Here is a 23,287-nt window from a genome sequence, read left to right on the forward strand (position 1 = left end):
TTTCTCTCCTCTCAGGAGAAAAAGGCCCACCTTTTTTCCGTCGGTAATGTCTCTGTGATCTGATGCGAAATCTTTTAAACTTTGTGTCTGTTCCTTTCTCTGCTGCACGTCCAAGGATGCAGTCTGGCTCTTCACATTCATAAGAAAGTAAACTGCTTGCTGGAAGTCTGAGGTGGCCCTCTTGCTATACTTACGTGTTGCAGTTTTCAATAGTTCTGCCGCGATCATGACTGAAAAACTTTTGAAACTGGAAGTTTCCCCAGGCTAGACAGATATCTGACTGATGTTTCTGAGCCAATGAGCTACATAATGTAATTTCATGTGGCTGAGACTCACTAATGTAGGGCGTCAATGGGTGGTCTATAGGCGATGTGTCGAGAGGAGACAAGAGTGGCTGTCAGGGTTCCCACCTTATACTAGTGCTGGTTTGGGCATGCAACTGGGAGCAAACGTGCCCCGTGCTGTCTTTCTCAGCAGCCTCAGCTGATTTCCCTTTCCCTCTCCCCATTCTCCCTGTGAAGCTGGGAATTCATGTTGCCCAGGAGCACTCATGGATGCCTAACCTGCTTCCATCAGGTCACGTCACCCTGGGGTTGTACTTGAGCTGCTGGAGAGTCGCTGACAGCTCCGAAGCCACAGCTGCCCTGCCAGGCTACAAGTACAAACACTCCTACTGAACCCCTGTGGGGGAAGCGTTGTTAAACTTAAATTGCTTTGTAAAATACTTGCAGAGGTGTAAACATTAAGCATCGGGAGAACATTTAGCTGTCTCTTTTTATACTCCTTTATATGCCTTTATATGCCCAAGTGTTTCCACCTCATGTCAGTGCTTTTACAGAAGCTAATGATATATTTGCTAAGACGGTCAATGAATGAGACTTTGAATAGGTCATCTATGAGCTGTAAAAAGAAAGAAAATTCTGGATAGTTCAAGAAGTGTTATGAAAAGTCCTTTGCTTTCATTTTCGTACACACGTATTTTAAATATTCTTTCATTTCAGGTTTTGGATGAAAAACTTATTTTTGTGAAAGTGCATGCACCTTGGGAAGTGCTGTGCACATACGCTGAGGTTATGCACATCAAATTACCTCTGCAACCCAATGACCTGAAAACCCGAGACTCAGCTTTCAACTGGTTTAGTAACCTCTTCAGAGTGGATGAAAATATCATCAAGCCTGAGCAAGAGTTTTTCACTGCCCCTTTTCAAAAGGAACATTTGTCCAACTTTTATATTCAAGACAAAGACACGTTTTTCAATCCTGCAACTAGAAGCCGAATTGTAAGTCCACAGAGTATTTCTAGCATTTAATCTTAAAAAGAAAAGATTCCTGTAATCAAATCAGTGCAATTACCTTCATGAAAGCATCCTGAAAAATTAGAAATATTTGGGAGGCAGTAGTCCTGTGTCATTTATGAAGCAGCCTGGACAATTTAGAAGGAAAACATTCCTTACATTTGTCCCATTTCTATTCCACCTGAATTTAAAGGGGGGATTGGAATGATTCATATACACCGTGCAATTAATTTTTTCTGCATTGCTTACCCTGTCCTAACTTGATTATATGCTGAAACAGGTATAGCTGTGTATGGTTACTTTCAGGTTGCAAGAGACACAAAAATATTTTATAAATTTCAGGTTCATTTTATCCTGTCCCGTGTGGAATATGCAACCAAAAACAATGTGAAAAAGTTTGGCATTAACAAATTACTGGACACTGGAATCTACAAAGCGGCATTTCCCCTTCATGACGTAAGTCCAGTGCTTGTAACTAAAATGTATTTTGAAATAGAGGTCTGAACTATATCTGTGGGTTTATATCAAAAGATACAAGTGCTATTGATTGCCTTACTCCTTGACTGGTTATTATATCCACATAGTAGAATAGGACATAGTTTGGCTAAAGAGTTTTTCTTCCAAAGCATGGTTGGTTAAAAATATAGCTCCATAACTGAAAAACAATATATTTCACTTAGGAGGTGTTAAACTTGTATTCTCTGGGACATGTAGTTCAGTAAAGTGCCTGGCCTGAGTGATGGTTCCCATGACACACTGTATCATCAGTTCTAAATCAATTTTAACATTTAGTATTCCATTTTTCAGTATTAACATTCATATCAAATATGAACATTTTTAATGAAGATGTAGAACACAAATCCCATCTTAGGATGTGTGATAGTCTTACACGGTGAGAAACATTCCCATAGTTCCCAAACATTGCAACAGACATGCAGGGAAACTCACATTCCTGCAGGAAGGCTCTGTCCGGCCAGTCCAACACCTCATAGGTGATATCAGAGTCACGTGGAGAAAAGCTTAACTGCGTTGAATTTCATCTTGCAATAATAAGAAAGCCAGCTTTTGTGTCTACACTTCTGAAGATTTTTAAAGTATATAATTTAAAGAAGCAAATTATACTGCAAACTGTTTTGCATACAAAGGCTAGCAATAGCACAGAAAAAGAAAATGAAGGAGAAAAAAAATCGGATTTCAGAGTATTTGACTAAGGAAAAACTCCATGTGAGGCTGCAAATGGGATACAGTAAGCAAAGACTGAGGGCTGATTTTCTGCATTATATCTATTATATACCCACACCCCCACACCTCCTCCCCATCCGAACCACCATTCTGTGTCCAAGGCGTGTTCTGTTGAGAAGACACTGAGAACATGGGAGGTCAGGAATGGTAACTGCTTCCGCTGTTTGGACTCTGCTTAAAATATTCAGGAGGCCTCCTAGTATTTCAAGAAAATCTTTAAGGCAGAATGAAGACAAATCATGTTTCTTGTAAGTAACCCAGAGCTTTACAGGATAGAATTAATATCATTCATGACTATCCATTTTAAGGTTTCCTTTTAAAGACTTAAAACCTGCCTTGCAGGCTATTTCTGTCATGGCATGGGGAATTTGGACTCAGTATGCCTAGTTAGTAATGGCTGTCGTTTTATACAATTAAAATTATATATCGTAGCTACTCTGAAAATCAGAAATAGCCTATAGATTTCTACAAATATCATTTGTCTTCTTGCATCACAGGTATAGGATGGAAAATTCCCTCAATAAGATAGGCTTTATTGAAATAGGTTTTCAAATAACCTAGTAAAAACCACAAGGATTATCTCCATGTGAACTCTCTTTTAAATTTAAAACAGAGACTAGAAGCCCTCAGACTTTCCAGCCTTCATTCCAGTACTACATTATTTTGAAGCAAAGAGTGTTAGCATGTTAGAGCTACTTAAAATCCATTTTAATTCAGTCCTGTTCTTTAATTAGAGTTAATCCCTTTCTGTTTTCTACTCCTAAGTGCCAAGACACTGACATGTGCTTAGATTTAAGTTCACGATGAGTCTGTTATTTTCCGCTCACATATGTGTAATGTTTGCTTTAGCATTCGGTGCCTTTCCGACAACCTTCTATCCTGAATCCTGGTGCACTCCCAGAGCTGCCTTCCTGCTACGTTTCCTTGCTTGCAGTGAGACTGGGCAGAAAGGCTATTCCAGGCTCTGGCTTCATGGCATGGGGTCTGCAGAGATGAGACCTGATCTGTGCTGGTTAGATTAATGGTATCTTGTTCTCATGCTCTTTCTGTTTTGCAGTCTAGTTTTAGGCACCTGTCAACCGATCCTGACTGCCCAAGTGAACGATATCTTCTTTACAGAGAATGGGCTCATCCTAAAAATATTTTCAAACTGCAACCCTTGGATTTCATCAGGTTGGTGTGACTGGGGCTGGACTAATGCAGAGGGAACTGGGAATTTACATAACAGGTCTGGTTTTGGGGATGTCAAAGAGGCACAGCTCAGTACTGAGGGTAGATACATACACCCGTATCAGCTCATGCATGGGAGCATTTTTTGAGCACAGTTTCATGATAAACCAGTTCATGAAAAGGCAATGACTTAAAATTTTTCTTTGCAAGGTATGATCTTTCTCTCTTTTTCCTTTTTTTTTCTCCCCTTCCTATCCTCTTATAAAAGCCTAAAAGTGGTGATAGAAATACCCGACTGTAATACTTCTGCAATCCCAAATTTCAAACCAGAGGAATATGACAATACGAGTTGACACAAAATGTCTGAAATGACAAACCATTTGAAACAGAAATGTGAATTTACTTGCATTTCAGAAAAAAATTTTCCCCTCCACAGGAAATACTATGGAGAGAAAATTGGAATCTACTTTGCTTGGCTGGGCTTTTACACTAATATGCTGATCGTGGCTGCAGTTGTAGGAGTTGGCTGTTTTCTGTACGGATGCCTGACAAAGGACAACTGCACGTGGAGGTACCTGATCAGGCCTATTTTAATATTGTGTGCAATTTTGATCAGTCCCCTACAGAGGGGACTGTATAGCATTTGCAAGACACTGCATAACAAAAGAGGCAAAATGAAAGGGTTTGAGAACAGCAACGGTTGTGGATTTGAAGGTAAAGGCATAAAATGTGCGCTAGAAGAGTAATGGATGTCCATGGACCATTACAGCGATAGATATCTGAGCGTTTCTTATTTCATCATTTTATTTATGTTTTGCACTAGGTTCATCACACCTAGTGTAGAAAAACGTAGAAAAGAGTGACAGTCAGAAGTCAATACAAAGTGCTGTAACACATCATTTTCACTGTGGTAATCCTTAAAGGAGATAGCCAAAGACTTGGATAAACCCCGCAAAATTTCTTTCTTCTATTTTGAGAGAAGACTAGAGAGAAGAGCAACAGCATAGGGGGCTTCAGCTGCCCAGGATACGTAGGGAGGAGAGGCATAGTCATGACACAGATTCCCTCATCAGAACATGATGAAATTCAACCATGGTAAAATGACCCAGGCGTTTTTTTCCTGGGTCATTGTTCCAAATCTTGTGCAGGCCATCACACTGTATACCCCCTTCAGGAAGGGTGTTCATCTTCACAAAACATGCTGAAGGGCTATTCCAGAGCTCCACTCCTGTGGCCAATTTATACCCATCTAGTCTTAAGCCAGTATTATCATTTAGTTAAGTAGTGCATCTCCCTCCCTGATGTTTACCCCACTGATGTATTTATAGAAAGCAATTACACCACCCTTCAGCCTCCACCGTACTAGGTCAGATAAGCCAAACTCTTTTGCCATCTCTTAGGAGACAGATCTGCCTTTCCTTTAATCACCCTAGCAGCCCTTCTCTGCATGTTTTCTGATCTGATCGTCCTTAGAAGACCACAGGGACTAGGTAGCCATTTTGGTTCTGCAGCTATTCCTTGCTCTGGTAGGGAGCGTTCCTCTTCCTTCTCCCCTCGGACTTGCCATGATGGCCCACGTGAGCATGCGAGTGTGGGTTTTCTATTGGAGAGTGTGAGATCTTTGAAGACTTGTTTTATTTTTAATGTGAGCAGTTTTGAGAATTACCACCTTGTACAAGGGATGGAAATTATTTTCCCCTCATGTCATCCATTTTTGAGATGAGGACTAAGAATGGAAATGGGGATGTGTGGCCGGGGGCGGGGTGGGAATTCTTGAGAGCTGATCACTGGTAAATTATTTCTCATTTCCCCGAGATCATTGCACTGTCCTCATGTGCGAAAAAGGACTAAAGACTTTAGTGTTGGTGAGTGACTGACTAGTTTTGTTTTTAGCCAAGAAGTATGTGATCCCAACATAGGAGGTAATATCATTATGTGCCCTCAGTGTGATAAAGTATGTACCTACTGGAACCTCACCATCACTTGTGAATCGTCCAAGGTAACTACATTTGCAGCTTATAAACATGCTATTGAACTTTATTTGCACTTTCTCTAGTACTACGTATAAAACAATGTTGTTCCTCCACTAATGTCCTGCAGAATTGCTAGAACAGTGCAAACAGTTGTGCCTTTTGATACAGCAACTGAATTTTGAAAAGTAGAAACAACAATAATTGCTCCACTTTGATCTAAGATGAAAAAAATTATTTTTTTTTAATTTCACATAGCCCCCAAATATTTGATATGGGAATAACAGGGGGTTTTAATCAAAAATTAAACCATTTGGTTTCATTTTGGGGTACTTCTTCCTTTTGGGGGAAAAAAAAGTAAACCCACTTCAATTACTAAAATCTTGATTCAGTAGCTCTGAATAATAAGAATACAGGGAAAAGGCTATGATGGAAAGAAAAGGCAGATTGTGACCACAGAGGTATCTCATCAGAATGTGTTTTTACTAACTAGCTTGATTTGTTATCATCCTGCTCATGAGAACCAGATGTGTCCACTGCCTTTTTGTGGCTGTGTTAAAAATACATAACTCTGTACTGAGTTCCCAGACCAGAAACACTGGTTTTCCTCTTCCTATGCAACAAATGGAAGGAAGTTTGATAGTACACCATTTTACTATCATCTTGCTGCATATTTGGCTTATATTTTTAATTCTGGGCTTTGCATTTAATTTCCTTAATTTACTGGAGGGTGCTGTACATTGACAGAAATTGAGGAAATGCTGTCAGTAAAGATTGTTTATTAAACTGCACAAGAGCTAAAAATCAGCATGTTCAGTAGGCAGCTTCTGTTCTGGGTCAATGTGGAAGAAAAAAAATGGTCAATTATATTTTAAGTCTTTTTTTTCTTTACTGTTTTTTCCAGAAACTCTGCATATTTGATAGCTTTGGAACACTGGTGTTTGCAGTATTTATGGGAATATGGGGTAAGTTGATTTCAACAACTGTGGTTTGTCATTAAATTTTGGCCAAGTCTCCAGCATCAGCCAAGAAAACATGGATAAATTTGCAACTACTTCATTTTCTAGCACTCAGAAATTCACCAGTAGGTATATATAGAAGATATATACATTCACAGGAACTCTTTTTTAGCATCTTATGGAGAAAAAAAAAAATGTAGAACCTAAAAGTTGGTCTTCAGTGTCTGTTTTGTTTCGTTTGACTTGGAGAAAAGTCCAAGAGAAGTGATTAGAGCTGCCTCATGTTCATCCAGCAGGAGCCTGCCACATGCTTAAGTATATCTGGCAGAGGAGCTGGGTTTTTTCCAAAGAGTTTTGGAGATGCCTGTGCCTATTAACAGCTGTGTGACTGCGCAAGGCAGTTGAAAAATAGTCATTGATTGTATTTCCCGGGAATTTTTTCCTCCTGTCTTTATTTAAGAAACTGATCGTAAAAAGTGTAGTAGTTACAAGCACTAGATTTATCTTTTAGCAGAAAAAATGCATCTGAAACCAGGATGTTTCCCATGGGTGAAGCCACTTGGTGCTGTATTCAAGGGATTAGGCAAGGTTTATTTTCCCAGAAATGGTTTTGTTTGTTCATATTGGCAATTTTGTTAACTGGCTTCTATTACACTGTCTTATCCAGAAATTACCAAAATAAGTCATATGTTAGGTCTGTATGCAGGGTACTATAGGGAAAATAACTCATGTAACATTTTGAATTCATTTGTAGGCTGACAAGAACACATAATTTGCTTTCTTTGTAAAACACATTGTATTTTTTTTTCTCTGTGACCATCTAAAGTGCTTCAAAATAGCTACTGCTTTAAAGAAATAGAAGATGAAACTTATAATTTCTAAAAGAATATTTCTTTCAAAATATACACTAAAATGAAAATACCAGCAGAAAAATCTCTAAATAAATGAAAATTAGAAGTTTGATACTAATGTAACCTTCTCCTGTCATCTGAATAGTTAATTTATTTGCAATTTCCTTTTTAATTAAAATTGTGTTTCCTGTTTTGAAGAATGGTTCCAAGAGTAGTAATTACAAAGTCAAGCTGCATCGTTAGAGTGATGGCTGCAAGGTCTATTAGTATTCTTATCATAAGTCCACTACATAAAGAGGTGAAGTGTATTACAGAATTTCAGTCAAAACTGTACTGAATCCAAATGACCCATGGTCCTGGTGCAATTCCAGCTGTAATTTTCATCTTGCTCTAATACTTTTGATGAGCTCCTGGTCCAAAACAATTAAAATAATATTAGATTTTTAGACACATTATTGCATCATTATCATCAATATGCTTTTAATAATTGCATAGTATTTTTTAGTGTATTCCCTTCAAAGATCTCACTAGGGAACACTAGGGAATTTGGCCTCAGGAATTAGCCCTCTATACATTACTGCTCTGGACCAACACTTCTGCCACTTCTCCCATGATAGCATGACTAGATTGGCAACGCTGCTGAAGAAGCAGCTTCCACTTCACTTGCTGCCATCACTGGATCCCCTCCCTGAACAAGACCAGTTAAACAAACAAATGTTCTCCAACTGAGGCATTTCTTTTCAGTCCTTGGTGACACAGCTTCAGAGGCAGAATACCTGGGCCATACTGAATGGCAGCATTGAGGGACACGCGAAAGGGGATACCACAAATTACCAATGTGAGGTGGAGTTAGTGCTCGGATCTCCTGATTCTGAAGTGTCATTTGTTCCCACTGTTACAAAAATGCTTTCAAAATAAAAGGAAAATGCCAAATCCAGCAGCAGCTCCTTCCCTGTTCTGAAAGGCGCAACTTGGCTGCTGGCTTATTTTAGCTAGTAGAAGTTTTCTTTGTACTGGGGCTGAGAGAGCTGTCCCCATGTTATGTGCCCTTCTTTTACTGTTAGCACAGAGGCTATCACACAAGGAGGTCCCGCACTTTTTGACTCCCCAGCAGCAGCTGGATTTACAGCTGGAGCAAATCAGTATAGCCTGTAACTTCCTGTGATTTGGGTTGGGCAGCAGTTAGAGGTAAATGGAAGACTAATCTCCTTGCTCTGCAGGAGAAGGCAGATGGGATCCTCTGGCCCACTGCTTGGAATGGTCTTTGTGCTTCTAAGCATGAAGCAGTGGAGAAAACCTCGGGAAAGAGGCCCCTGGATAATCAGGGGAGGAGGGTTTCCTGGGGTTTTGCCTGTGTGCAGATGCCAAGGTCATCTCACAGCCCAGCCCATGGAGTTTTCTGGTATTTAAATGCTTCAGTTTGGGGCTTATTGACCACACCTCGTTTTGGAAATAACCTTAAATGTTTGGACTGGTAACTGCATGCCATCGATGTTTCATCATTCAGGATGACGGGGCAAACTAATAAAAAAAAAAACCACTTTTAGGGTTAATTATTCCTAGACAATGGGAGTAATGAGGAGTGCAGTGATGGGATACTGACTCCTCCCGGAGGCAGTGCTGCAGAGCTGCATCACTCATTTAATCTGAGGATGCACTGTCTTCAGTAATAAAGCATCAGGGTGCACTGGGGAGCATGGTACTGACACCCATCATCCTGAGCTCCTCCCAGACTTCTCAGCTGGGCCTGTCATTCCCTCTGCTGCCAGACCTACCTGCATCATGTCTCAGGCCAAGGTAATGAGTTTGGCTGGATTGGTGTCTAAACAGCACCACTTAGGCTTCTGTATACCTGGTTCCCCAGTGCTTCCAGTTGTAGGAGCACAGTCCAGGGAGATTGCTGACCCAGCCCAGAGAGTTTTTCAGCTCCAGGCCATGCAAAAAGACCTGCCGCCCCTTCCGATTCATGTTAGCAGATGAGGGAAGACAGCTGTGTTTCAGCCACTTGACCTGAACCATCATTGATTCTTACAGTCTGCAAAGTGATTTGTCCACACAAAAATTGCAGACTGAATGAACATGAGTTTTTCCCTGGGGCAATTTCTGGCATACTGAGGAGTTTTTTTCTAGAAGTCCTGCACTCTCCAGCATTTTGTCTTCACCTATCCAACCAACTTGCTTTCGTATGCATTCCATGATAAACTTTTCCAAAAGCAGTCTATAATATGAAATCCGAAGTGCTCATATTCTAGCCTTAGGCAGAAAGCAAATAAATGTATCTGTATTCTTTAGCATGTGCTTACAACACCATTTACCTCAGGTTTCTCTTATTAAAGTACCTCTATATCCAAAGCAAAAATTGCATAAAGAAGTTGATCCAGTTATTTTCACCATCACAGTAGCCAATAAGGGTTTTATTCCATGTCTGTGAAAATCCGTATGGAAAACATGAGCCACATGTTATAGCCCAGGGGGTCAAGCAGTGTCCAACACTCACATGGTATTGCTCACTTTGTTTATCTTCTGGACAGTTACTTTGTTTTTAGAGTTTTGGAAGCGACGGCAAGCTGAGCTGGAGTATGAATGGGACACAGTGGAGTACTTGGAGCAAGAAGAACAAGTTCGCCCAGAATATGAAGCTCGATGCACTCATGTAGTAATGAATGAAATCACACAGGCAAGGAGTATTCTGATAACTGGTGATGGCTACTGCAATAGACATGTTGTGAGAGGACACTATGAAAATGGTGAATCTGGACTGGAGCTCTATAAATCAGCAGTGCTTCAAGGAGAGCTGATAAGCTGGCCTGGAAATAGTGAACGTATAAAGTACAGATGTGTGAGAGGGAATTTATACCTAACTGTAGGCACCTTAAAGTAGTTGCATGTTTGAGGTGCTTGCACTGCTGAGGTTCCTGTGTCATAAATAAACAGAAGTAGATGTGGTCCCCAGCTTAGGAGTCTAAGTCTACTTTATTAAATCCCCCAAGAAATGATTCAGTGTTGCTGCTAGAGGCCAAGATCACATTTTCTATCTTTGCCTGAGAATGCATCAGGAAAAAAGGGTGAAACAGAGGGAAAGATATTACATTATATATCATGCCAAGATTGGGTTTTTAACCAAAGATGGGTTTGTTTGAAACGTGTATAAATAGGTATTGTTGTTAAGTGCATGTGGATGCAATTACAATCAATAACAGTAAACTCACAGGGACAAGGATAATCCTCATTTCAATGAAATAGGATTCATATTTATGAGGATCTTAGTTTTGATCTCTATTTATTATACATTTTGAGTAGCTTTAGCTTCTGTAGCTCACTCCTGCTCAGCTTCGCTTTTTATTATTCTCTGTCAATATATTACTCTGGCATTTATCTGATCATTTGCATTGCTTTCATATTCCATTCACATTATACTAATGTTTATTAGAGGGCACTTGAAAAGTTTCAAAATTAACTGCCGTAGTTGAAACTATCCTATATAGATCTTCTTTTTATATCTTGTACTACAAAAAAACTGGTTCTGTTGAAAAGCTTATAAATCTATGTCACCTTTAATGTATAAGGTCATAGCTAGAAAGTTCCTTTCAGACAGTTAAAATTGAGTGAAGAATATGCTAAAACATAATGATTTTGATCCTCAGAGATCCTATAAAGACTCAGTGAATTTTCACACTACCATATTGAGGTAGGCATTTTCCTTGGGAAAGCCATCCCATTGTTCCTATGGGATAAATTGAGAAATACGGAGATCAGGGACCAAAATTTTAATGCCTGCTAATTTTAGCCAAGGAGATTTGAAAGATAATGACCTTGGATGCCTTGATCAGCCAAGAAGGATGCATCCATTGAAAAGGATGATGCACCCTGTCATAGCTGAAGTCAGTAAGAGCTGAGGACAATCAGCCTCGATGGAAGTAATTTTTAACTTAAAATGGGCAGCAAAAAAAAGACATATGTAATCAGGCAAGACTTTTGAAATCATGAATAAATGCGAGTTTCCAGAATAACAAAGCAGGAAAGGAAACAAAACCAGGGACTTCTTTTTTCTGCCCTCAATATCATAAGGAGTTTAATTGGAGCACACAAAAAATGTGAAGAAAAGATTGGGTGCATCCTTGATCTGTTTCTAAATCTTTTACAGCAAGAAGAACATGTGCCATACACTGCCTGTGGGAAGTGCATACGGATGACTTTCTGTACAAGTGCAGTCTTCTTCTGGGTAAAGTTCTTCTCTTATTCTTTCACCTCATGAATTCACTTCACTAGTGTCTAAAAAAAGATCCTCCCGAACTGAACAAAAGGTAACAACAGAACAGGTTCAGATGGATTTCCACCTAATGCATAAACCAAGCCCATAAGGTATGGACCCACATGAACAAGGTAGCTGTAGTCACCGAATACTCTTTAGCATACAGTCAATAGAAAATATTTCTCAAAATATCCTGCAGCTGTAGCTTGTGAGTTATGCTTGCAAATGTGGTCCATTGGTTTTTCCCTCATTATTTTAAGACAAATGTCTTTGCTTTTGTGGGGGGAGTAGGTGGAAGACTTTGGTTGATATGCTCTTCTCCCTGCCAGTTTCTATCCTACTTGTTCCAGCCGTTTGCTTCAATATCATGTCTCACAGTCCTGGGCCTCTTTCAAGGTTTTTGTTTCACTTAGAGCAAAGCTGGGTGCTCTCTAATCTTCCAGAGCTGCTGCTTTAAATGCAACTAAAACTTGAAAGCAGTCCAGACACCCATGAAACAATATATAACACAGTGAGCGTGCCCAGAGAGGTCCCCTTGAAAAGCTCAGTGTTTTAGCATGCTGCATGTCCTTCTTGCCTATAGCACAAACAGCAGCTGGAAAAGACCTCATCCTAGGTGATAGGAGACAGATAGGAGATAGAGTGGTGGCTGGCAGCCCAGGAGACCCTCAGCATTATCACGTCTGAAACACAAAGGAACGAATACTGGCTTGCTGTTGGATTTAAACTGGCAGGACTTCAGGTTGAAGGGAAGAGGTTTGGTCTGAGTTTGTCATTTGTATTATTGCACTCTCTTACTATGTGCAAGGAGGGGGGAGACAGGCGGATTCACGGCAGTTTGCAGGTAGTGAAGAAAAGATTCGCAGCTCTGAGGACCTTAATCTGAATAACAGCTAGAGAACTAGCAAGAAATAAAAGCAGGAGGAGAGGCAGAAAGAGAGGAGATAATGGCAAATAAGATGAGATGCATGGATCATTATTACAACTCCTGCAGATTGCATGACTTGGCTTAAAATTTGTCTATTCCTTTGAGGGGTCTTTAGTCTGTAATATGTGAGAGAAGGTACAGCCCCCTCCATAATCAATGCAGACCTGCTAGTACATTTGCCATCCTGGCAATTGGCCAATATCAAAAGAGGGAGATTTCTTCTAACTCCTGGAACCATCGCATGCCTTGAGGCGTAAGATTTGATTACGCATCTCATTATCTTAGCTCACATCGGTACAAACCTTGTTATTGGTCATAAACCAGACCATCTCTTTTCTTTCCTGAAGATTGACTATGCTGCATGAAAAAAAGGCTTCTTTTATGGATTCTAAATTTATTGCCTTCTATCTTATTTGAGCATCCTCCTGCACTCATCTTACGCGATGGAATGACAGGCACACAATTGGTTTCCTTTTGCCTATTGTAAAAAGTATTTCAAACTCACTTCTTTTCCAAAGAAGTCAGTGGTTCAACATTAACATCTTTCTTGCGTTCCCTTGACAGATTCTTTTGATTATTGCTTCAGTTATTGGAATCATTGTCTACAGACTCTCAGTTTTCCTGGTGTTCTCTGCAACATTGTCACAGCACATTAGTGGAACGGAAGCAATCCGCAAGTACCTGACTCCGCAGACAGCCACTTCAGTAACTGCTTCGCTCATCAGCTTTATCGTCATTATGGTTCTCAATGTCATCTATGAAAAAGTGGCAATCCTGATTACTGACTTCGGTATGCCGCTGCTGTACCTCACATAGAAACTTGGGGTAAAATAGCAAGAAAAAATAGCATTTAAATGTATAATAAAAACTCCAATAAATGAACACCTGTACCACATATTTCAGAGTTTTCCCACCAAATCATACAATACCGTCTAGAAATTTTCAAATACAGATCTTTTCAATATCAAAGGAATACGATATTCAGCTTTTTGCCTGAAAACTCCTTGTATAGCCAGCATGAAAGATCAATTGTTTACAGTTTTGTGCTTGTGAAACAGACAAAGCAAAGAAAATTACTATAATAACCAAGCTTTATGAAAACAGATCAGTAAGGCATAACACATTCAATTACATTAGCTTTTGTTTATGGGAAGAATAGCTGTGTTCTTGTAAATAAATGAAATAAGGTCACTGTTCCAAAGCTAGATACCATTCCTATGTTATTAAATAGAAAAACAGTCGCAAATATTATTATTCTTTATATACAGGCAATCAACATTAAAGTAGCTATTTTACTTTAGATGTGTGAAGTAGTGCAGTGTTTTAATATAGTTTCATTTAATACTGTTGCAACAGTTCAAAGTGTTACACTTGCATCTTTCCTGACTGTGCTGGATTCGGGTGCTTTTTTTCTTCCCTGAGTTATGAGAATTTTTGCTTGTTCTTTTTCTTTATTGTCAGGGAACAAGTTCTTTCCTTTTTACAACACATATAGTTTTAGAATTAGCATAATGGTTACAGTACAATCTAGTTCATAATGTTCTCAGTCATATTAAGGAATACAAGGCATATACATACTTTTCCAACTGAGGCTCTAAAGCAGTTTGTAGGTTACTCGTAGGTTGGTGCTTTTTTTCCATTTCTTTTTTTAATTGCAGAGCTTCCAAGGACACAGACCGATTATGAAAACAGCCTGACCACAAAGATGTTCTTGTTCCAGTTTGTCAACTACTATTCTTCATGCTTCTACATAGCCTTCTTTAAGGGTAAATTTGTAGGTCACCCTGGAAATCCAGTTTATTGGCTAGGAAAGTATCGCAATGAAGAGGTAAGGATGTATGATGGTGTTTGTTTTTAAACAGCAGGAGCCATTAGTCCAGGTATTCTGCTGCAGTTAGAGTGTATAACATAGTTGTACATACTTAACATGAGGGTTCAAAAAGTGACTGCCTCCCAAGCCAATTGCCTCCTTAGTAACCCCTAGCATAAATGAATATGACACGAGACCAGTTGGGCTTAGAAATGTATTATACATACCCAGACAAGCTTATTTTCCCGTGGTCCAACAACCTGTGAATCAGCACGGACGGGAAGGGGAGAACATCAGTAGAAGCCTATTTTGCTGGGTGACCCTCGCCTGGTGACAGCACAGTACAAAGCAGCATGACTTCCCCTGGTATTTCACTCTTTCGCTAGTGTCCTGTCAACCTACCACATATGACCATATGTGGCCTGGAATTGGCTTTTGCATAAATTACTGGAAAGGTTTGCCTAAATAGTCGTCTTGCATTGCTTTAAGAAATGTTATCATAATAAAACAGGAATGCATTATTTTAAATGCTTCATTCATGCCTGAAAAGTTACCCAACTTCAAAAATTTTTCATGTGTCTCCCAACCTCCAGTGTGATCCAGGTGGATGTCTCCTCGAACTCACAACTCAGCTTGCCATCATAGTAGGAGGCAAAGCCATCTGGAACAACATTCAAGAAGTGCTTCTTCCGTAAGTTCAAACAATTAAGTAATCTGCTGTTTCATATTTGAAAGATACTGCTTTTGCTTGATGCGTTCAGGCATTTGGCCACTAAATTTGGTAGGCGCATATTGTATTCTAAAAGAATAAGTCTAGTCTTTTGGGGCCTTTTTGGACAGTTTGGATATGTTCGGTCTGGTAGCTCTGAGATCCTGTCTCTGTAGTTCTGACTGATTTTAGTTCTAATGAGAAATGCTTCCTTCCTCTGCAAATCAGACTCAATGTGTTTCAGGCTGGATACTTAAAACTGAGGCAATAGAAGTTCTGAAAATATTAAAGTAAATACTGTTGCTTAATATTGAATGGCATGATTTGTTGTGATACATTGGGCTTTTAAAAATCATGCATAAGTTAAATTAGTAACTCATTTAGCTTTACAGTCACATTTGACATTCATGGTGCCTATATGTTCTCTTTCAGTGGGGCAGATCCCTGGAATGTCATGTTTTAATGTAAACAATAAGCAAAGTGCTAACCACAAATGCCCTCCATATAATGTAGGTTAAGATACTATCCAGGACTTTGTTCCTTCTCCCAGGACTTGTTCTTTATTTTATGCTGATCGGTGGCTGTTATGTTTCTTGGAGTAGGGAACTCCCAGTTTGCTCATGCCCTCCTGAATGCCATAAGCACCAGCCCACGGCATTGTATTCCCTCTGGCTGTAGTTCTTCCAAGCCCACAAGTTGTGCTCCTTTGCTGCACAGCGACGCCACTTCAAAGCATGTTCTAAATACTGTGTAGGGTTGAGGCTAGGGTGCTCTGCTGAGAAACGGTTGCTCCAGACCCCAATGCTCCGTATATGCTGCTGGTTGCAGGATGGACCTGTAGACCCATCCTTCTTTTCAACATCTACTTTTACCTGGGGAAGGGTCCCTAGACTGAGCATGCCTGCAGACATCAGTTCCAGCCGTAGACAACTGACTCCCCCTTCTGTGTACAGGAAATATATTCATCTGACCAGAATTTTGAATTCACTTCCCAGGGTGACAAGTAACATCTAGGTGTTGAAACGCTGAGTATCACTTCTGGATCTGGTTCTTAACTGCTCTCTCATTCTGCATCTCTGGAAGTATAAAGAGAACCATTTTGTTTTTTCTCTGTTGATAGACATTCGCTCCCACTCCCCTTTTTTTTAATATGGTTCTTTGACTGCTGAAAATGGCTACAGCTATTTCATCAGTTTTCTTAAATTCTCATGCAAGCCTTTCAGATGAGAAGATCAGCCTCACCTCGATCCCTGGAAGGGTGAAGGAGCAGCTAATCCTGGAAACCATTTCCAGGCACATGAAGGACAAGAAAGTCATCAGGGGTAGTCAGCATGGATCCACCATGGGGAAGTCATGGTTGACCGACCTGCTAACCTTCTATGATGAAATGACTGGCTCAGTAGATGAGGGGCAAGCAGTCGATATTGTCTGCCTGGACTTCAGTAAGGCTGTTGACACTGTCTTCCATAAAAGCCTCATAGAGAAACTGTTGAAGTATGAACTGGATGAGCAGACAGTGAGGTGGACTGAAAACTTGCTGAATAGCCGGGCCTAGAGGCTGGTGATCAGAGGCATAAAGTCTAGTTGGAGGCCAGTCACTAACGGTGTACCCCAGGGATCAATACTGGGTCCATTCCTGTTTAACATCTTCATTAATGATCTGGATGAGGGCACAGAGTGTACCCTCAGTAAGTTTGCTGATGACACCAAACTGATAAGTCAGAGGGTTGTGCTACCACCCGGAGGACCCTTGGCAGGCTGGAGAAATGGGCTGACAACAACCTCATGGAATTCAACAAGGGGAAGTGCAAAGTCCTGCACCTGGGGAAGAACAACCCCAGGCACCAGTATATGCTGGGGGTGACCCAGCTGGAAAGCAGCTTGGCAGAAAAGGGGCTGGGGATCCTGGTGGACACTAAGTTCAACATGAGCCAGCAATGTGCCCTTGCTGAAGGGCACATTGCCAAAGAAGGCTAATGGTATCCTCAGCTGCATTAGAAGGAGTGTTGCCAGCAGGTCAAGGGAGGTGATCCTTCCCCTCTAGTCAGCACTGCGGAGACCACACCTGGAGTGCTGTTTCCAGTTCTGGGCCCTCCAGTACAAGAGACATGGACATGCTGAAGAAAGTCCAGCAAAGGGCCACAGGGATGATTAAGGGACTGGAGCACCTCACATAGGAGGAGAGGCTGAGAGAGCTGGGACTGTTCAGCCTGGAGAAGAGAAGGCTCAGGGGGGCTCTCATCAATGTGTACAGATACCTGAAGGGCGAGAGTAACGAAGAGGGAATCAGGCTAGTCTCAGTGACTAATGCCCAGTGACAGGACCAGAGGCAATGGGCACAAACTGAAACACAGGAGGTTCCCTCTGAACATAAGGTGTTCAAGGAATGTGTGGACGAGGCATTGTGGGACATGGTTTAATGGCGAAGATGGTGTTAGTTGATGGTTGGACTTGATGATCTTACAGGTCTTCTCCAACCTTAGTGATTCTGTGATAAGAAAACACCTTTTTACTGTGAGAATTACCAAGCACTGGCACAGGTTGCCCGGGGAGGTTGTGGAGTCGCCATTGTGGGAGATTATCGTAAAGCCATCTGGACATGGTCCTGGGCAACCAGCTCTAGGTGACCCTGCCTGTGCAGGGAGGGGTTGGACTAGATGACCTCCAGAGGTGCCTTCCAACTTCAACCATTCTATGATTCTGTGAATTTTGTGATCAGAAGGAATTAATCTGACTAACCACAGGCCTACATTCAACTTGATTTTTTGTTACCTTGAATTTTATTTGGTCATTCACCTGTACAACATAAGTATAAATCACTATGATTGTGATATATTGCCCTTTTACACTCTTATTTATAGTTGTGAATAACTGCTTTCAGAATAAGGCAACAGAAGATTATACTCATATTTGAAGGAAGTTTTCAGTAATTCAAGAATAACTAAATCCACTGTTCAAAGCTATAACAGCACAAATGTCAATTTTTTTCCATTTACTGAACTTTTTAGGTTATTTTACCAATGTTAGTGGTCTTTTTCTCCCTGGCTGATAGTTGGGTTAAGAATCTAATTGGAAGATACTGTGCAGCTGCTAGATCAGAAAAAGTTGTTCCACGCTGGGAACAGGACTACCATCTGCAGCCCCTTGGAAAACTTGGACTGTTTTATGAGTATCTTGAAATGGGTAAGTGGCAGTTTAGTTCGGATTCGCTATCACTGCTGGATACAAACATGTTCTAAAGAAAATCTTCATACAAGCAATGCTTAATAAGTTTATAGACAGAGGATACATGAGTGTTTTCCAAGATAAGTGTTGATGAGCCATTACAGATAGTTTTGCAAGCTTTTATTAAGCAGGTACGCCTCAATCCAGTTTATAACTACAAACCAGCACATGATTGTACGAGGAGGTGAACTGCTGCTTCTTTGCACCATCCTCTGAGAAATGCATCCAGAACACAGACCACTGCCATGTTCTGGTGTTGTACAGTAGAGTCCTGTGTCAGACTGCTCTGCCAGGGATCTGCAGTCACCAGTACTTGTCACTGGTCTCTTGGGAGCTGGCAGATCTCCGGTTTGTTACCACCATCCATTCTGTCACAGCATTGCCAACGTACTTGTGGCAGCACCCAGACACCAATAACACGATTGTTAGTTCAGGCTTTCCAGCACAGCACTGAGACAGATAGTCATTAGATTTCCAAGTCTTCATGATGAAGACATAAGAAAGAAATGGATGTTTAAATATCCTGAATAGTTCCTTTTGGTGTGTTGTGACTTGTAACATTTTCCTGTCCCTCCCCCTAACAGGTTTTTTCAGTACTGTTGTGCTCCTATCTTCTCATAAATAAGATTTGCTAGGAACTCAGCTACTCCTTCTTGTCTCTCTCTCCTACAGTTGGAGTATATAAAGTATATGTGCTCATATATGCTTCTCTCCAGCAAGTGAAAGCCTCATCAATGTATGTAACCTCTCCCTTTGACAGTTATACAGTTTGGCTTTGTCACTCTGTTTGTGGCGTCATTCCCTCTGGCTCCTCTTCTGGCTCTTATTAACAACATGTTGGAAATCCGGTTGGATGCGTGGAAGCTGACGACCCAGTTCAGGCGCATGGTTCCACAGAAGGCACAAGACATCGGCGCCTGGCAGCCCATCATGCAAGGCATAGCCATTCTGGCAGTGGTCACCAATGTAAGTAGTGGGCCAACAACTGCAAAAGGTAAAATGCCTTCATTGCAGGTGTTACATCCAAACGTGGGAACGCCACGTATGGCAATGTAGCACTTAAATGATCCTAAATTAATTACGAGCATCAGTCCCTTAAGATTTCAGCCCCTGTGAAATAGGCTCTCAGTTACTTTCCAGATGTTTTGGAAGCGGAATATGGCTACTGTCTAAAATATCTAAAGAAAAGAAATTTTATTTAGAGTTGCTAGAGTCTTCAGAAAAATCTGTTACATGTGAGGACTATAGCGTATCTTTCCTAAAATTATAGCGCATAGTACAGAGATCTTTTTGGACAGTCTACAGCTAAATGCATGAATTTTGAAAAAATTAGGTTGCAGCTTAGCTAAGTTATAATTGATTGTTGTTTCTAATAGTTAAAATTCTTATGGTCATGCCTTCGTATTTGAATTTAGCTTTAAGCAATTTTGCACTTAAAACAGAAATTAAGCTTCTTTCTTGTGTACTTAAAACTACAATGTGTGCTCAAAATTGCAGCACTTACCTTTTGAGATCAGAATTAATTTTCTGACAATTTGCAAATTAATCTGGTTTTCAGTTGGATGTAAAATTGATTTTAAAAGAGTTTCTTTAAAATATTTAGAAAACCTTTTTTTTTCCTGATCAATATACTCCTAACAATGAATTTCAGACCTTTCAAATTCCCCATATCGTTAATTCACCAAGATCTTATACATAGGCTTCATTGTGGAGATAAAAATGATCCATTGGGCTTTATTACCATGAATTATTTGATTGCTTATTCTTAAACAGTAACTGATACATATTATCTTTCCAAAAATTCCCACTGCTGGCCTTTCTCAAAAGAGCAGTGACCACTGGTTTCCTCTGCAGGGACAGTAACACCACAGACTGTCCATGGTTAATAGCCTTTTTCAGCAAGGTCACCATTTTCTACTGTTACTGGTGAGATCAGGGATTCCTTCTGAGACACTTAAAGGTAGTCACTTCCTCCAGGACCACATCCTTGCAGCAACAGTACCTTATTGCCCTCAGTAGGAGTTCCTGGAGAAAGCAGTTGAGTCTGAAGACAAGAGTTCATCTTAGTCCAAGCTTTCCCAGGAGGCTCTGCCTGATTTGAGAATGGTGGACTTAGGGTAAGAGGAGGGAGATGGAGCTGAGCGCTCTACCATAGATACTAACCTGATAGTTAGGGAACTTATTTCAAGTGAAAGAGCAATTCAAACTTAAATAAGGGCATGAACTTATTTTCCTGTATCTCAGGCACCTTCTATAGTCATTAGGTGCTTGGCTGGTCTGGGGTCTCAACCCCAGGGGTTCTGCTTTTCAGAAATAATGGGACAGATACATGCACCTTCTCTTCCCACACCCAGATGAGTGTCCCTGCATCTCTTTTTTTCCCCCCACTTTTAAAAGTCTTCGTTTTGCCCCTGGAAGGATGAGGCTATTTTCGAAGAATGGGAAGATGAGCTTCCATGACCTGACTGCCTCTTGGGTTATCATCTTCTCAGTAGCTTGTTTTCATTATTTTTGGGGTTGGGGGTGGTACCATATAGACATAGGAGTCCAGGATGGATTTCAGTGGTGATTTGGAAAATTTTATATGTCAGCCTCAGCTACCAGATGTATTTTCACGTATTTGAAGGTCTGCCAAAATGGCCATTTTTCTTTTACAGAACTTTGTGTCACACTATAGCAATTCAACAGGTATGGTAAACATAGCTAGGATGTAGAGAGGAGACTCAGGAGGACATAAAGGCAGAGAATTAAGCACAGAGAAATGTCAGAAGAAAAAAGGGAACTTGAAGATGGAAAATTTGCAAAAGAATCTGGGAGACAGACAACAAGCTAGAGCATATGCTCCAGCTGTTTTGCACTGCTGTGCTGAGGCATGCCAAACATAAATCCAGCTGTTCCATAGGCATGTGAAACCTCCAATGCCTACTAGTAAATCCAGTGTTAAAATTTAAAACAAAAATGATGCAACTTTGGTAACACATGTTCAGATTGTTAGAAATGTCAGGTGGTACCAGAGATACTTCGGGGCACTTTTGTTTTAGTGCCTGTGTAAAAAAATTGCTAATGATAACTCTCCCAGCAAATTATGGAGATAGTGTAAATTCCCAGATGAAGCACAGCTATAGTAAAGTTGAGGTAACATTATTGATGCATCAATATCCTTCTTTGAACTATGCTGCTACAAAACTTACAAAATAAAAGGCAAAGAAGTTTCTGGTGCCCTGGAAGAAAAACAAATATGTTATGCTATTGGATAAGCTAACTGTCTTTCCTAGTCAATCCAGCTGGGTCTGGTAATACCACTATGAAATAAAATGTTGGATATACATCTTAAGATTACTTGAAAATATTGTTGCGAGTACCTTAGTCATAGTCCTTATGATATTCAGGGCAGAGTTGAAGTGGCTTTGGTGACCTTACGGTGACTCAGACATGTGTAGGCTTCTGTTAGTAATGTATTCATGCCCTGCTCTAGATTCTGCAGAAAATGACCCAGCAATAGTTTTAGGTGTCTATCACTACCCATGCACAACCCACCTGAGGCTAATCGGAGCTTTGCAACCTTTTTTCACGCCAAATTCCTTCTTATGTGCTATACTTCTCAAGGCATCGCTGAAAACAGGGAGTCCTCCATGTGCGAAAGTATATTGACATCTTGGTTTTACTCTCCATCCTCCTTGACAGGCACTCAATCCAGTGTTCATGTGACTGTTAACTGCAGGCATGTTTCTTTTAGTCACCGTTTTTGGAGGTCTCATGCGTTAGATGGAGTTATGTCAGTGTGAACATGGTGCATTTGCCACTGACATCGGTAGGGCTATTAGCATGCGAGCGGCTCAGCACCAGAGACTGTCATGTTCAAAAGGCCCTGCTGCAGGTGTTGTAAGGACCTGAAAGAGATCAGTATTTCTTGCTAATGAAGTGTGGGCTATAAAGCCATATACTAGATCAAATGCTAGAAGCTGTTTTCTGCATTTAAGTATGGTTTTTTCTTGTTTGACATCCAGGATCTAGTATAGAGCATCAGTCTTTCCTTTACCATCCCTTCCTTGATTTTTCCTTAGGACAGAGAAATTGTTTCTTCTCTTCTGTGTGACTTGTTACAGCTGATTAGATTTGGGTAGCGAATCGTCTTCTCCTTCATGCATTACCTTTGGAACACCTGCTAGCTTGCAAGCAACTTTTGCACAAAACTATCAGTTTTGCAACTTGCCACTCAGGCACTGGACTTGCTGTTGTGTGATACCAAAGCATCTGTTGTTGATTTGAAGACTGATTTTAATTAGTTATGGTATAAATTGAAAACTGTGTGCAGTAAAGCTTGGGAAGTAGAGAATGTGCTATTTGTTTGTAGTTCTCCAGTGCAATACTGTGAAATGCTGCCCATCATTCAGGAGAAAAAAAAGTTTTTCCTTTTAAAGGATGCCGTAGGGTTAGCTTTCATATTTCTGTTCTTGCAGCTCTCTGGAGCACATCTGGAGATCATTCCGAGACAGGGAGGAGAGTGGGACAGGGTTCAGATTTAGGAAGATGGGAGACCTGAGGCCTTGCAAAAAAATTCAGTAAGAGCAAATATTAAGTTGTGTAAATACCGTATTCCAGCATCTTTCTAAACAATACACAGAAGCAGCATCAAACTCATTTGGTCCAAAGGGAGAAGGGATTTTTTTGCCTTACTGTTCAGTTGCTATTAGTTCATTTATGGTCTGATTGGATGAGCTAATGAACAGAAAGAAATTATATTTAACTAAAACCTTCTGTGCTTGTACTTCAGTTAAAAACAGAGTAATTTAGGTGTGAGCTCTTCTCCCTGCAACTGCAAGACACAGTAATATGTATTTCTTGTCAGCCAAAAACACCTACTTTGCATGTAAAT

At 40.5% G+C, this 23,287-nt stretch overlaps 1 protein-coding gene across 1 annotated transcript in view; it reads left to right on the forward strand.

Moving 5' to 3' along the window:
- The window catches only part of ANO6 (anoctamin 6), a 50,649-nt gene that overhangs the window by 19,227 nt on the left and 8,135 nt on the right, over nt 1-23,287 (forward strand). Inside the window, exons 5-17 of the mRNA XM_009816909.2 lie at nt 1,002-1,280; nt 1,638-1,751; nt 3,595-3,710; nt 4,144-4,278; nt 5,601-5,706; nt 6,582-6,642; nt 10,019-10,164; nt 11,632-11,709; nt 13,232-13,457; nt 14,326-14,495; nt 15,071-15,168; nt 18,239-18,369; nt 19,172-19,377. Of these exons, the coding sequence (XP_009815211.2) occupies nt 1,002-1,280; nt 1,638-1,751; nt 3,595-3,710; nt 4,144-4,278; nt 5,601-5,706; nt 6,582-6,642; nt 10,019-10,164; nt 11,632-11,709; nt 13,232-13,457; nt 14,326-14,495; nt 15,071-15,168; nt 18,239-18,369; nt 19,172-19,377 (1,866 nt within the window). The remainder of the gene's footprint in view (nt 1-1,001; nt 1,281-1,637; nt 1,752-3,594; nt 3,711-4,143; nt 4,279-5,600; nt 5,707-6,581; nt 6,643-10,018; nt 10,165-11,631; nt 11,710-13,231; nt 13,458-14,325; nt 14,496-15,070; nt 15,169-18,238; nt 18,370-19,171; nt 19,378-23,287) is intronic.

This window comes from Gavia stellata, chromosome 4 (genome assembly GCF_030936135.1).
Source record: "Gavia stellata isolate bGavSte3 chromosome 4, bGavSte3.hap2, whole genome shotgun sequence".
NCBI lineage: Eukaryota > Metazoa > Chordata > Aves > Gaviiformes > Gaviidae > Gavia > Gavia stellata.